Consider the following 15,543-nt stretch of genomic DNA (forward strand, 5'->3'; position numbering starts at 1 on the left):
TGCCAGAGGTGGAGCTATCAATCAAGGCCAAGGTCCAACTTTGACAAGAGTACTTGTAGGTCTGGCCTGAGGATGGACCCTTATGAGCGTATTTAAATAGGCCATCAAAGTTCCTTTTTTCTACAATGCTTAGGGCCCCGTTACACGCTTCAATGTCCCAGCGATCCCACCAACGATCCGACGTGGATGGGATTGCTGGGACATAGTTAGCTGATCGCTGGTGAGCTGTCACACAGACAGACTCACCAGCGATCAGGACCAGCGAATAAGCTGGTATCCAAGGTAAACAGCGGGTATCTAAGCGCCGCGCAGCTCTTAGTTACCCGCTGTTTACCGTGGATACCCGATCAGGACCAGTGAGCACGCTAGTGTCCAGGGTAAACTGCGGGTACTTAAGCGCCGCGCGGCTCTTAGTTACCCGCTGTTTACCCTGGACACCAGCTCCCAGCGTCTGCTGTATGGCGTTGGGAGCTCGCTGATCGTTGGTCTCACGCAGCGATGTGTGCTGCCCAACGGGAGACCAACGATAGATTTATGGCCAAGACCATTAGGCAACGATTAACGATCAGCCAACTGATCGTTGATCGTTGCTACTTGTCACACGCAACAATGTTGTTTCGACATCGCTGCAACGTCACCAAACTTGTGACATTACAACGATATCGTTCACAATATTGTTGCGTGTAACGGGGCCTTTAGTCTATCTGTAGCCACAATGGTATGTTTGCACATTTTAAAATACACTTCTTGGAACTTTAATTAGCTTAGTAGGTATCAACCCACTGACAGACTGACCCTGAGGGACAAAGTATCCTTTTTTCCCCGATCTTCTAAATAGTATTAATTATAAGGGGTCAGACGATGACATGATTTGCCAATGATGAAAGAAGCATTCCAATAATCTAGATAAGTGCTGCAAAACTAATGCAACTCATGCCAATTTTCAATCGAAGAAAACTATTCAGACCTTTTTTAAACACTATGATTGAATTTACCTTCACCCCTTACTCTGACAGAAAGTTCCATAGTCTCACCTCTTTTACAGTAAAGAATCACTTTGTATGTTCGTATACACACCTTCTTTACTTTAGGATGACCTGCTGTTAAAAGTTACACTTTTGGTATAGTTAGATCATGAAGGAGATCTCTTTGCTAACCTTTGCCACTCTTATACGAGTTACATACTTATATAAATTACTTTTATAAATACATTTTGTTCTGCATTTAAAAAGTTAGTATAAGACACAATGGTAAAACTCACTTGATTTCGAGCCGCATGATGGTGCTGTTTGACCAGTAGGACATGTGCACATATTGGGCCGTGAACAGAATCCATCACCACAGGAATGACGGCAAATGGCTGTAAAAACATGAAAATGTTTAATATAACAAATCTGTGATAAATTTATGTTATGAAAAGGTAAGTCATACACAAAAATAAATATAATGTATACATCTGCAGTTTAAAGGAGCACTCTGGTGATTATTTTTTATTTCTCCCTTTTTTAGCAATGATATGTGTATGTGCAATGACTGCAGTAACATTCTCACTGGTTGCAGTCTTCTGCACTAAAAAAAACTACAAAAATACAAATTCATTTGAACCTGACAATAACCACAGACTTAAATCAAAATAAATTGCTCAAAAAACTGGAGCAAGTTCAGAGAAGAGCTACCAGGATAGTGAGCAGACTGCAAAGTAAGTCCTACGACGAATGGGTCAAGGATCTGGGAATGTTTAGCTTGCAAAAAAGAAGGCTAAGAGGAGACTTAATAGCTGTCTACAAATATATGAAGGGATGCCACAGACAGTGAGGGTGATCAATGATTGGAACAGGCTGCCATGAGAGGTGGTGAGTTCTCCTTCAATGGAAGTCTTCAAACAGAGGCCGGACAGACATCTGTCAGAGATGGTTTAGTAAATCCTGCATTGAGCAGGGTGCTGGACATGATGACCCTGGAGGTCCCTTCCAACTCTAACATTCTATGATAAGCTAAAAATAATTACAGCACGGTAAACCAATACATAAAAAAACAACCAGGATCAGAATCCATAGTTGTCATAGTTCAGTAGGTAACTGCCTACTGTGTAATGAAAGAATTTGTATATTGTAGCTATCATGTCATGTACTATTAAATGGGTTGTCCACTACTCAGCATGTTTGCACTAGTAAAATAATACTTATGCTCAGCACTGGTGCTGGCACCATTTCAGCGATGCCGAAATTTGATTTCCTAGGATTCACATGAGATTGTTATGTCACGTGATCCCTGACCCCAATCAGCGTTGGCTTCACTCTCCCCACATTCAGACAAATCAGACATCAAGAGGAAGTCAGAGCTGCACTCATTTACTCTTGATTACTTATATGTTTGAATGAGGGGAAAGTGAAGCCGGTGCTGATTGGGTGCAGGGCACACGTGACATAACAACCTCATGTGATCCCCGGTGAGAGCTATTGCCGAAACCCATGGAACGGCGCAAACACCAAAGGAGCATATAAGTGTTTTTATTTTACTGGTGCGAACAAGTTGATTAAGACACGGTTGTCTATGTAGAGAACAACCCTTTTACTTTTTAACACCTTCATGACCGGAGGTATTTTCAGTTTTGCGTTTTAGTTTTTTGCTCCCCTTCTTCCTAGAGCCATAACTTTTTTATTTTTCCGTCAATATGGCCATGTGAGGGCTTGTTTTTTGTGCGACGAGTTGTACTTTTGAACGACACCATTTGTTTTAACATATCATGTACTTGGAAACAAGAAAAAAAATCAAAGTGCAGTTAAATCTAATATATAAAGCTCAATGTGTCTGTGTTTGTATGTATGTATGTGTGTATGTCCGGGATTGGCATCTGCACCGTCGCAGCTACAGCCACAAAATTTTGCACAGTCACACGTCTGGACCCCGAGAGCGTCATAGGCTATGTCGTGAGGCGAAATTTTAACCCCGCGCGTTCCAATTCACCAAACAATTTTGCCCCTAGGTACATAATGGGGAAAAAGTGTATGTATGTATGTATGTATGTGTGTGTGTATGTCCAGAATTGGCATGTGCACCATCGCAGCTACAGCCACAAAATTTTTCAGTCACACGTCTGGACCCCGAGAGCATCATAGGCTATGTTGTGAGGCAAAATTTTAACCCCGCGTATTCCAATTCACCAAACAATTTTGCCTATTATTCTTATCATTTCTGTGGTGTTATCGTCCTCCTGTAAAGCTGGAAATAACACAATTTATTACCGTGCCAACACAGACCACCCTCTGACACAGACTGCAGGGGGAGCCCAGTATCACACAGGATAGGATTAAGGGGGCTTTACACATAGCGATATCGCTAGCAATATCGCTAAAGTGTCATCGATTTTGTGACGCAGCAGCGATATTGCTAGCGATATCTCTACATATGATACTTACCTCCGACCGACTCCCCCGCTGGCTATCGCTGATCACGCGAGATCGGCCTGGTCCATTTCTCGTCATCGTCTTCCTGCTGGCGCCGACGAGCGAGCCATGGACGCGGGCGGAAGACGATCACACTCGCCGCGTCTGAAAGGTAAGTGCGACCGCCGACCGCTGCTGCATCGCTGGTGAGATCTGCCTGTTTGGCAGCTCACTAGCGACCATTTAACGATGCACCAGCGATCCTGGCCGGGTCGTATTGTGGTCGGGATCGCTGGTGCATCACTAAATGTAAAGGGGCCTTTAGATACATGGCTCAGCAGTCAGTATCACACAGGATAGGATTAGATACACAGCTCACCAGTCAGTATCACACAGGAGAGGATTAGACACATGGCTCAGCAGTCAGTATCACACAGGATAGGATTAGATACACAGCTCAGCAGTCAGTATCACACAAGACAGGAATAGATACAGAGCTCAGCAGACAGTATCACAAAGGATAGGATTAGATACACAGCTCAGCACACAGTATCACACAGAATAATATTAGATAGACGGCTCAGCAGATAGTATCACACAGAATGCGCCTCCAATTTCCAGTTCAAACAGAATAGGATTAGATACATGGCTCAGCACTCAGTATCACACAGGATAGGATTAGATACATGGCTCAGCAGTCAGTATCACACAGGATAGGATTAGATACACGGCTGAGCAGTCAGTATCACACAAGATAGGATTAGATACACGGCTGAGCAGTCAGTATCACACAGGATAGGATTAGATACACGGCTCAGCACTCAGTATCACATAGGATAGGATTAGATACACGGCTGAGCAGTCAGTAACACACATGCTAGGAATAGGTACATGGCTCAGCAGTCAGTATCACACAGGATAGGGTTAGATACACGGCTCAGCAGACAGTATTACACAGGATAGGATTAGATACACTGCTCAGCAGTCAGCATCACACAGGATATGATTAGATACACGGCTCAGTAACACCCGACAGGATTAGATACACGGCTCAGCAGAAAGTATCACACAGGAGAGGATTAGGTACACAGCTCAGCAGACATTATCACACAGGATAGGGTTAGATACACAGCTCAGAAACAGGATGTGCCAAAGGAGAAGACATTTTCATTCCAAGAATTCCACTAATTCCATCTGATTTGTTTTTTGATTTTAAACGCCTCCAGTTTCCAGTTCAAACAGAATAGGATTAGATACACGTCTCAGCAGTCAGTATCACACAGGGTAGGATTAGATGCATGGCTCAGCACTCAGTATCACACAGGATAGGATTAGATACACTGCTGAGCAGTCAGTAATACACATGATAGGAGTAGGTACATGGCTCAGCAGTCAGTATCACACAGGATAGGGTGAGATACACGGCTCAGCAGATGGTATCACACAGGATAGGATTATATACACTGCTCAGCAGTCAGTATCACACAGGATAGGATTAGATACACGACTGAGCAGTCAGTAACACACGATAGGATTAGATACACAGCTCAGCAGAAAGTATCACACAGGTGAGGATTAGGTACACAGCTCAGCAGACGTTATCACACAGGATAGGGTTAGAAACACAGCTCAGAAACAGGATGTGCCAAAGGAGAGGACATTTTCATTCCAAGAATTCCACTCATTCCATCTGATTTGTTTTTTGATTTTAAACGCCTCCAGTTTCCAGTTCAACTGCTATTTACCATGTTTTGGCAAAGGTGGTTTCCTTCATTGGAGACTGCCCTTCCCGTGGTTGTTCCTTCCCGGGCAAAGACCTGGCTGATCATTGCTTGCATTGAGAAACACGTGATGGTGTCTCCGCGGCTTCTGTTTTGCATGTTTTACATATTTCCCATAAGGGATGGGGGCAGTGCTCTAGAATCACTGCGTTGAGAAACACGTGATGGTGTCTCCGCAGTGTCGGATGTTGATCTCCATGAGTTCATTCATCCTCCTTTTCACATTACGAGTTTATAGACACCAAACATGTCTAGGTTCTTTTTTATCTAAGTGGTGAAAAAAATTCCAAACTTTCTTTAAAAAAAATTGTGCCATTTTCTGATACCCGTAGCGTCTCCATTTTTCATGATCTCGGGTCGGGTGACGGCCTATTTTTTTGCACGCCAACCTGGCGTTTTTAATGATATCATTTTGGTGCAGATATGATCTTTTGATCGCCCGTTATTGCATTTTAATGCAATGTCATGGCAACCACAAAACGTAATTCTGGCATTTTTACTTTTTTTTCTCCCTACGCCGTTTAGCGATCACGTTAATCCTTCTTTTTTATTGATAGATTCTGAACGCAGTGATAACAAATATGTGTACAGTATGCTTGATTTTTTTTATTGTTTTATTTTGAATGAGGCGAAAGGGGGGTGATTTGAACTTTTATGTTTTTTTATTTTTTTAATATTTTTAAAACCATTTTTTTTTAAACTTTTGGCATGCTTCAATAGTCACCATAGGAGACCAGAAGCTGCTATAACATGATCGGCTCTGCTACATGCAGGCGATGATCAGATCACATGCATACAGCAGAATACCTCACTAGCTATGAGTGTCGACCACTGGGTGGCGCTCATAGCAATCCGGCAGTGACAACCATAGAGGTCTCAGGAGACCTCTGGTTGTCAGGCCAACCCATCGGTGACCCGCGATCACGTGACGGGGGTCACCGATGAGTGGATTTCCGGCGTGACTGCTGGAAATGCATGTTAAATGCCGACGTCAGCGTTTGACAGCGGCATTTAACAGGTTGACAGCAGCGGGAGGATCGCGATTCCTCCCGTTGCTGTTAGCGGTACATGTCAGCTGTCATATGCTGGAAAAGGTGCGGTATTCAGTGTCAACATGCTAATGTTAGTCACTTTGTATTGGTAATAGTAGTGGTTATATTTTGGTGATATAATTTGGGCTTTGTAAACTGGTATTATTGGTACTATTTAGTCTTTTATTGATGCCTCATTCAAAAGTCCGTTTTTTTCCCCATCAGTTTCTCGTCAGTTTTCCTCTCATTAGCAAAAAAGCTGAAGCAGGTTCCTAAAGATTCTAGCAGTAAAAAATGGATAGTAATATGATGTGATTAGAGTTTTTCACAGTCCCATAGACATGAAACACAAAACACAGCACACAGAAAGATTATGTAAGTAAAATATGGACATCTGAATGATGTCTTAGTAAAACTATGTGTTGGTAATAATATTTAGTCCTGGTATAGAGGTATTAAAGGGAATCTGTCACCCCCTGGGGAAATTTTAAGATATTACTATGGGCATACAGGTAAAAGAATTGTTAAAATAGTCCTATTTGTATGCCTCATAGCTGCGGTCTTGATGCTAAGAAATAGACTTTTAATTTTTTATGTTAATTAGTTCTTCCAGGCTTCGGGGCGTGCGGTACCTGGAAGAAAACTCTGCCTCCATTGTTAGTTTGTGTTCTACCCCCTCCCATGCATGTCACACTGCCATGTGAAGAGCAGCTGTGGTGCTTGAATCCTGCACCTGCTCCCTGCACTTGCACAATTATGCGTATCTTTTCCGCCCTTCTATGGGCAGTGTCTGTATCGTTCTTCTGCGCAGGCGAGTCACTGCTACTGGCACTATAACTGCACTTCACGTCAATGTGACTTGAATTGGAGGGGGTGCGACACAAATTAACACCAGAGACAGAGTTTTCTTCCAGGCACGGCATGCCCCGTAGCCTGGAAGAACTAATTAATATAAAAGATTAAAAGTCTATTTCTCAGCAAAAAGACGGTAGCTGTGAGGCATACAGATAAGACTATTTTAACAATTCTATTACCTGTATGCCCATAATAATAGCTTAATAGCATCCGAAAGTATACAAATTATTTTTATATATGGGAATATAAGCTTTAGGGCCTGTGCCACATATACTTTAGAACAATTGCAATGACCAAGGAAACACAAGAGATCAATGTCTCCACCTTCCGAATTCAGTGAACGTGGCTATGTTTTTACTGAGCTGTATAATATTTCAGCATTTAGGGATTACTATTAATGTGCCCACGTAGTGTTTTAAAATGCTCACTAAAAACCGGACTCCTTCCCAGAAATCGCGTGTTTTTTTCCGCGCGATTTCACCGCGATTTTACCGCAATTATGATAGCGATTTTGCCGCGATTTTCGCGTGCGATATTCAAGCACTTTCCAAGCGATTTGAAGCATCGCTTGGAAAGTGATTGACAGGTTGGTCACACTCATCAAACATAGTGTTTGACAAGTGTGACCAGGTTTTTACTATTACAAAAAGAAAGAGAAAGCTACTGACCAAAAAATGGGATCACCACTATAAATGACAACACGTATTATATTTATTGAATGTCAATCAAACCCAAAAACACATTAAAAACATTAAAAGGTCACAAAATGACACATTAAACCCAGATGGGTTACTAATATAACCCTGACAGGTTCCAATCATCTAAGGGATAGATGGTAAGCTCACTACTGGTCCTAATTTAAAGCAACACAGCCATAACATATAAAGCACATAAGTTGTACATGTTGTTAATAAAAAGCCTCAATAGACACATAAGAGTTATTAAACTGTTGAAATAGAGAATGCAATATTCATGTCAAGAATGTAATAATATAATCCAGCACAATAGAAATACAATAGAACCAGAATACATATAAATGCAGCATGCTGAACCACGCACCAGCAGTTCCTATGGGGGTGAAGAAAGTATATCTACGCCCTGAAGCAGTTAGTTCAGAACTGGGTAGACAACCCCAAGAAAGTGCATAAAATGTGCACTAAGTGCCGTGGCAGTATACTGTACCCAAGATGGGAGGAGCCTGTGGACATGCCCGACGCGTGTCGCTACCGCAAGGTAGCTTCGTCAGGGGCTGAAGATTAGGTCTGAGAGACGTCATATAAATATAGGCGGGCAAAAACTGAGGGACGTTCTCAAACGTCACTTCCGGCGGAAGAAGGTCATACCAGGGGCAGTGACTAGAATTGGCCAGTGCGCCTGTGCAGATACACATAGAGAGGGGCGGGAGCAGAACGTCCCTCAGTTTTTGCCCGCCTCTTTTGCATACGTGACCGCACAGGTATTAACCGCAGCTGCCGCTTATTGTGCTCTTTATTATGTATATTTATATGACGTCTCTCAGACCTAATCTTCAGCCCCTGACTAAGCTACCTTGCGGTAGCGACACGCGTCGGGCATGTCCACAGGCTCCTCCCATCTTGGGTACAGTATACTGCCACGGCACTTAGTGCACATTTTATGCACTTTCTTGGGGTTGTCTACCCAGTTCTGAACTAACTGCTTCAGGGCGTAGATATACTTTCTTCACCCCATAGGAACTGCTGGTGCGTGGTTCAGCATGCTGCATTTATATGTATTCTGGTTCTATTGTATTTCTATTGTGCTGGATTATATTATTACATTCTTGACATGAATATTGCATTCTCTATTTCAACAGTTAAATAACTCTTATGTGTCTATTGAGGCTTTTTATTAACAACATGTACAACTTATGTGCTTTATATGTTATGGCTGTGTTGCTTTAAATTAGGACCAGTAGTGAGCTTACCATCTATCCCTTAGATGATTGGAACCTGTCAGGGTTATATTAGTAACCCATCTGGGTTTAATGTGTCATTTTGTGACCTTTTAATGTTTTTAATGTGTTTTTGGGTTTGATTGACATTCAATAAATATAATACGTGTTGTCATTTATAGTGGTGATCCCATTTTTTGGTCAGTAGCTTTCTCTTTCTTTGTGTATTATGTCTTTATACTGACTATTGGTGTATCCCTATTATATATCAGTGGTGGTGCTCTCCTCACTTCTTGCTATCAGGTTTTTACTATTGAGGCTGCCTATGCGGCATCAATAGTAAAAGATAGAATGTTAAAATGCTAAAAAAAATAAAAAAATCGGGGTATATTTACCTTCCGGCGTCCCGCGCTGCATTCCCGGCCTCAGCGTTCCCAGTTATTCCTTGCGAGAGTCACGCGAGACTACGTCATTACAGGGCCTTGCCGCAAGGCATTACTGGGAACGCTTAGGCCGGGAATGCAGCGCGGGACGCTGGAAGGTAAATATACCCCGATTTTTTATTTTTATTCTTTTTTTTACAGGGGTATGGTACCCAGGGCCTGGAGGACAGTCTCCTCTCCTCCACACCGTGGGTACCAACCGCACATGAGACGCTTAACTTCCCGCATGGTGGGCATAGCCACATGCGGGAAGTAAGCGATTCTCATGCATTCCTATGTGTGTGGAATTGCGGCAATTCTTTGCGATTCCGCACAAAAGAATGATCATGCTGCGATTTTTTCCGCGATGCGATTCCGCCGCGGAATAAAGCGTAGCATTAGCACAGCATGTGCGGAATGCCATAGGAATGCATGGGGGGTGCGTTCTGTACATGATTTTTAAATGTTTTCGCAGCGTTTTCGAGGCAAAAACGCTTAAAAATCGCTACGTGGGCACACAGCCTAATTGTGCCTAGGGCCACACTTTGTTTTAATCCGGTCGAGAGAGTAAAATTAAGCTGGTCTTTTTCAGTGTGCTATAGCTAAGATACACATACAGTGAAAAAAATAACACAGACATTTTTTTATTTTCATAACCAAAATCCACAGGTCTGTCTGCATGACGTTGAACGAACATTTTTAGAGGGTGTAACCTGCATGTAACATAAATATGCTGAGCGGTACGTCTGCTTCCCATTTAGGGTTCCAAAGTTTATGAAGAGCAGTAACATCTGTGCAGGATATGTGGTGGAAAGTGATGATGCTGTGTAATTGTGGAGATGCTGAACAATAATTTGTTGTCATTAGTGGCGATTGCCTTTTATATATATCTCATATTACGTACAGGAAAGTCCAATGTTATAGTAAGTGCAATGTTACAAGGCGCGTATGTTGCAACAGGTGTGTGAACCTTTATCGAGTGCCACTAGCTAGATCTTTCCGTTCTGCAATAATAATAAAACTATTTTTAAGGGGTCAGCAGCCTTTGGGAACATTTTTTTTTACTGAAATGTATCTAAATTGGGTTAAAAAAAATTATTTACGCAATCGGGTTTTATTAAAAATGTTGCACTGTTTGCCTTTTAAGGCCTCTTTGTTGCACTCTCTATTGCAGTCTGCAGAATGAGTTAACTGAGAATCTGGCAGAAGGCTCATTATGTCAGTCTAAGGCTGGTTTCACACTAGCGTTTGTGTGTAGGGTCGTGGGCCGGGCTGGGGGGTGGTCCCTCTGTATACCGCGCAGTAACGCACAGACACAAGATGAGGCAGGTTTCGGGTGCAACAGGTCCAAGTTTATTTTCCACCGTCCGACTGACGGCCCTCACAGCACACCGCAATATCTTCCCCACGGCCCTCCGTGTCCAGGGCCGCTTCACACAGCGTACTTTACACCAGGAACGTATTTATACGTACCGCCCCTTATTTACTCTGTGACGATCCTGTCAGCTCAGTCACTGTGGCCGCCTTAGGCCCGTACACCATCAGCGCTTTACTGGTCAGCTTCGTCGTTTCAAATACGGTGCCCTTCACCCCGTGCCTCGTCTATACTGCAGTTCTTCCTGTCAGGACCACCCCCCTGATGTTCTCTCTCCTCAGTCCCCCTTAGTTTGGTTCTCCTCACGGTGCACAAACTGTTGTAGTCCTCCTGTCACTGGAGCTCCCCCTGGGGACTGGAACTTTCTGGAACCCTCCTTCAAATTTATATCTTTGCCGATTCCTTGTAACTCCGCCCCCCATGACCAACGGTTTCCTAAGCCCTAAACTGATGTCAAGTCCTTTGCTCTCACTCCTCCCTGCCCTCTAATGGTCAACCCAAGGTACTGCACGTCCACTACACTTTCCTAGTTGTTTCCCCACTGTAGTAACTGACACCTGTCTAAACTGTGCAAACCTTTCCTTCTCTATTCTGACAAGTCCGTCCGTCCGGACACCTTCCCTACACTCCCCCTTCATTTGTCTATTGTCGTCCTCGACAATCGTAATCCCTGCCTTCGTCGTACTGACGCTTCACCTACACACTGTTGTCGGACCAGTTGTTGGGCCAAACCCACTACCTGCGGGGGCCGAACCATACTGGGAGCACCATGCTCTGAGCAGCCTACTGCTACTCACCAGCGTGCACGCCACATGACAACGTCTTCCAAATTGGGCTAGGTACACCCATTTTCTCTCTATGGCGTGTACCTTCCCCTACTCTCCCCTTCTGTTACCTTTCACTGTCCGGTACGCCATGATCGAGGCCTCACACCTACCAGATCATTGCCGGCGTTCACCTTCCTCCTTCAGGGGTGTCCGTGGTGTCGGGGACCTGACCTAGGACGGCTGTCTTTTTCACATCTTCCACATCTTGTACCTTTCTTTCAATTACAGTGGGGAAAAAAAGTATTTAGTCAGTCAGCAATAGTGCAAGTTCCACCACTTAAAAAGATGAGAGGCGTCTGTAATTTACATCATAGGTAGACCTCAACTATGGGAGACAAACTGAGAAAAAAAAATCCAGAAAATCACATTGTCTGTTTTTTTTTCATTTTATTTGCATATTATGGTGGAAAATAAGTATTTGGTCAGAAACAAAATTTCATCTCAATACTTTGTGATATATCCTTTGTTGGCAATGACAGAGGTCAGACGTTTTCTGTAAGTCTTCACAAGGTTGCCACACACTGTTGTTGGTATGTTGGCCCATTCCTCCATGCAGATCTCCTCTAGAGCAGTGATGTTTTTGGCTTTTCGCTTGACAACACGGACTTTCAACTCCCTCCAAAGGTTTTCTATAGGGTTGAGATCTGGACACTGGCTAGGCCACTCCAGGACCTTGAAATGCTTCTTACGAAGCCACTCCTTCGTTGCCCTGGCGGTGTGCTTTGGATCATTGTCATGTTGAAAGACCCAGCCACGTTTCATCTTCAATGCCCTTGCTGATGGAAGGAGGTTTGCACTCAAAATCTCACGATACATGGCCCCATTCATTCTTTCATGTACCCGGATCAGTCGTCCTGGCCCCTTTGCAGAGAAACAGCCCCAAAGCATGATGTTTCCACCACCATGCTTTACAGTAGGTATGGTGTTTGATGGATGCAACTCAGTATTCTTTTTCCTCCAAACACGACAAGTTGTGTTTCTACCAAACAGTTCCAGTTTGGTTTCATCAGACTATAGGACATTCTCCCAAAACTCCTCTGGATCATCCAAATGCTCTCTAGCAAACTTCAGACGGGCCCGGACATGTACAGGCTTAAGCAGTGGGACACGTCTGGCACTGCAGGATCTGAGTCCATGGTGGCGTAGTGTGTTACTTATGGTAGGCCTTGTTACATTGGTCCCAGCTCTCTGCAGTTCATTCACTAGGTCCCCCCCGCGTGGTTCTGGGATTTTTGCTCACCGTTCTTGTGATCATTCTGACCCCACGGGGTGGGATTTTGCGTGGAGCACCAGATCGAGGGAGATTATCAGTGGTCTTGTATGTCTTCCATTTTCTAATTATTGCTCCCACAGTTGATTTCTTCACTCCAAGCTGGTTGGCTATTGCAGATTCAGTCTTCCCAGCCTGGTGCAGGGCTACAATTTTGTTTCTGGTGTCCTTTGACAGCTCTTTGGTCTTCACCATAGTGGAGTTTGGAGTCAGACTGTTTGAGGGTGTGCACAGGTGTCTTTTTATACTGATAACAAGTTTAAACAGGTGCCATTACTACAGGTAATGAGTGGAGGAAAGAGGAGACTCTTAAAGAAGAAGTTACAGGTCTGTGAGAGCCAGAAATCTTGATTGCTTGTTTCTGACCAAATACTTATTTTCCACCATAATATGCAAATAAAATGAAAAAAAAACAGACAATGTGATTTTCTGGATTTTTTTTTCTCAGTTTGTCTCCCATAGTTGAGGTCTACCTATGATGTAAATTACAGACGCCTCTCATCTTTTTAAGTGGTGGAACTTGCACTATTGCTGACTGACTAAATACTTTTTTTCCCCACTGTACATGTCATGGTCGGCATCTCGGTCTCCCAGACCCTCTTCACACATTGACCCCTCTTCGGATCTCACACTTCCCGTTGGTCCCTCAGACCTTCCCTTAACCGGACCTGTTGAATTTTACTTTTGCATATTATACATCAAACAACTTTATAAGAGCACAAGTACCCCATTTTTATATATTTTTTTCATTTTCTTTTGCGTTCACAACCAACATGTTACAACAAAACATTGCATGTCTTCTTCTTCCCCCCTTCCTTGGACATGGACACTCTTCTTCCGCATCCCCGCTCTGTCAGGCTTCTCAATTAAACACAAACTATCCTGTAAGAGGAATATCATACTACAAAAATACTCAACAACTAAAGCATATTTTTTTTTTTTTTTTAACTGGTCTTCGTAACCTGCACTACGGTGCACCGAACTCCTGACAGTCTTTTCCACTACTTAGTGGTTAGTGGCAAGGGCTCCACAGCCGTGGAACCCCTGGGGTACCGGGAGTGTCCACACAAGTCCTCTTTACGGGGGTTCGCATTCTTCGGGCTCCGCCAGTACTGCCACCGCATAATATCCGCGGGGGCAGTGTTCTTTATAATATGATACTAAGTCCCCCTCCTTCAGAGCCCGGCCGTGACGTATGGAGGCCACATTAACATAAACCTTTTGACCAGTCTTATGTCGGATGAAACCTTACCCCTAGTCGACGTTGGTATATACCAGCCGTCCCTGAGATCTCTTCACTATCATGAGTGGTGTAGGCTCCATATCTCCTTTTCCCAGGCCTTCTTTTTCTTGATCACCTCCGCGACCCAAACGGAGGGTACAGCACAGGGTCTGGAGTCCGGTGGGCGGGGCTCTGCCAAAGAGGTGAGCTGGGCAGAGGCGGCCGATGATTTCTGCGGCCCAGCAGCCTCTGGGGCCAAGTGGCGAATGGGGGCAGCCGGGTTCTCGGTGGGTGGGGGCACAGGGCCTGCCAAATAGGATCTCACACTTCCCACTGGTCCCTCAGACCTTCCCTTACCCGAACCTGTTGCATTTTACTTTTGCATATTATACATCAAACAACTTTATAAGAGCACAAGTACCCCATTTTTATATTTTTTTTTCATTTTCTTTTGCTTTCACAACCAACATGTTACAACAAAACATTGCATGTCTTCTTCTTCCCCCCTTCCTTGGACATGGACACTCTTCTTCCGCATCCCCGCTCTGTCAGGCTTCTCAATTAAACACAAACTATCCTGTAAGAGGAATATCATACTACAAAAATACTCAACAACTAAAGCACATTTTTTTTTTTAACTGGTCTTCGTAACCTGCACTACGGTGCACCGAACTCCTGACAGTCTTTTCCACTACTTAGTGGTTAGTGGCAAGGGCTCCACAGCCGTGGAACCCCTGGGGTACCGGGAGTGTCCACACAAGTCCTCTTTACGGGGGTTCGCATTCTTCGGGCTCCGCCAGTACTGCCACCGCATAATATCCGCGGGGGCAGTATTCTTTATATTATGATACTAAGTCCCCCTCCTTCAGAGCCCGGCCGTGACGTATGGAGGCCACATTAGCATAAACCTTTTGACCAGTCTTATGTCGGATGAAACCTTACCCCTAGTCGACGTTGGTATATACCAGCCGTCCCTGAGATCTCTTCACTACCATGAGTGGTGTAGGCTCCATATCTCCTTTTCCCGGGCCTTCTTTTTCTTGATCACCTCCGCGACCCAAACGGAGGGTACAGCACAGGGTCTGGAGTCCGGTGGGCGTGGCTCTGCCGAAGAGGTGAGCGGGGCAGAGGCGGCCGATGATTTCTGCAACCCAGCAGCCTCTGGGGCCGAGTGGCGAATGGGGGCAGCCGGGTTCTCGGTGGGTGGGGGCACAGGGCCTGCCAAATAGGCCGCAGCCGGTTCCAACACCAGCATAGCCGTGGCCGAAGGGTAGGCCGCACTCTACGTTTCAGCCGGGGCCGGAGTAGTGACCGATTTTAGAAATGAGGTCGCTGGTGGCAGGGGAAGCACAACAGCGCCCTCTGGGATCAGGCTCCGCTTCGGCGGCACCGTGCATGGCGTCTCCGGGCGGGGTGGTTCAGGACATGGATTGGAGGCCCCGCTCAGTTCAGCAAAGAGGGA

General features: G+C 44.6%; 1 protein-coding gene across 1 annotated transcript in view; it reads right to left on the reverse strand.

The window, feature by feature from the left end:
- Nucleotides 1–15,543, reverse strand: part of FBN1 (fibrillin 1) — a 373,121-nt gene that overhangs the window by 265,752 nt on the left and 91,826 nt on the right. Inside the window, exon 4 of the mRNA XM_073568456.1 lies at nucleotides 1,262–1,360. Within this exon, the coding sequence (XP_073424557.1) occupies nucleotides 1,262–1,360 (99 nt within the window). The remainder of the gene's footprint in view (nucleotides 1–1,261; nucleotides 1,361–15,543) is intronic.

Source organism: Dendrobates tinctorius, unplaced genomic scaffold, assembly GCF_039654945.1.
Source record: "Dendrobates tinctorius isolate UK_male_01 unplaced genomic scaffold, ASM3965494v1 ptg000022l, whole genome shotgun sequence".
Lineage (NCBI taxonomy): Eukaryota > Metazoa > Chordata > Amphibia > Anura > Dendrobatidae > Dendrobates > Dendrobates tinctorius.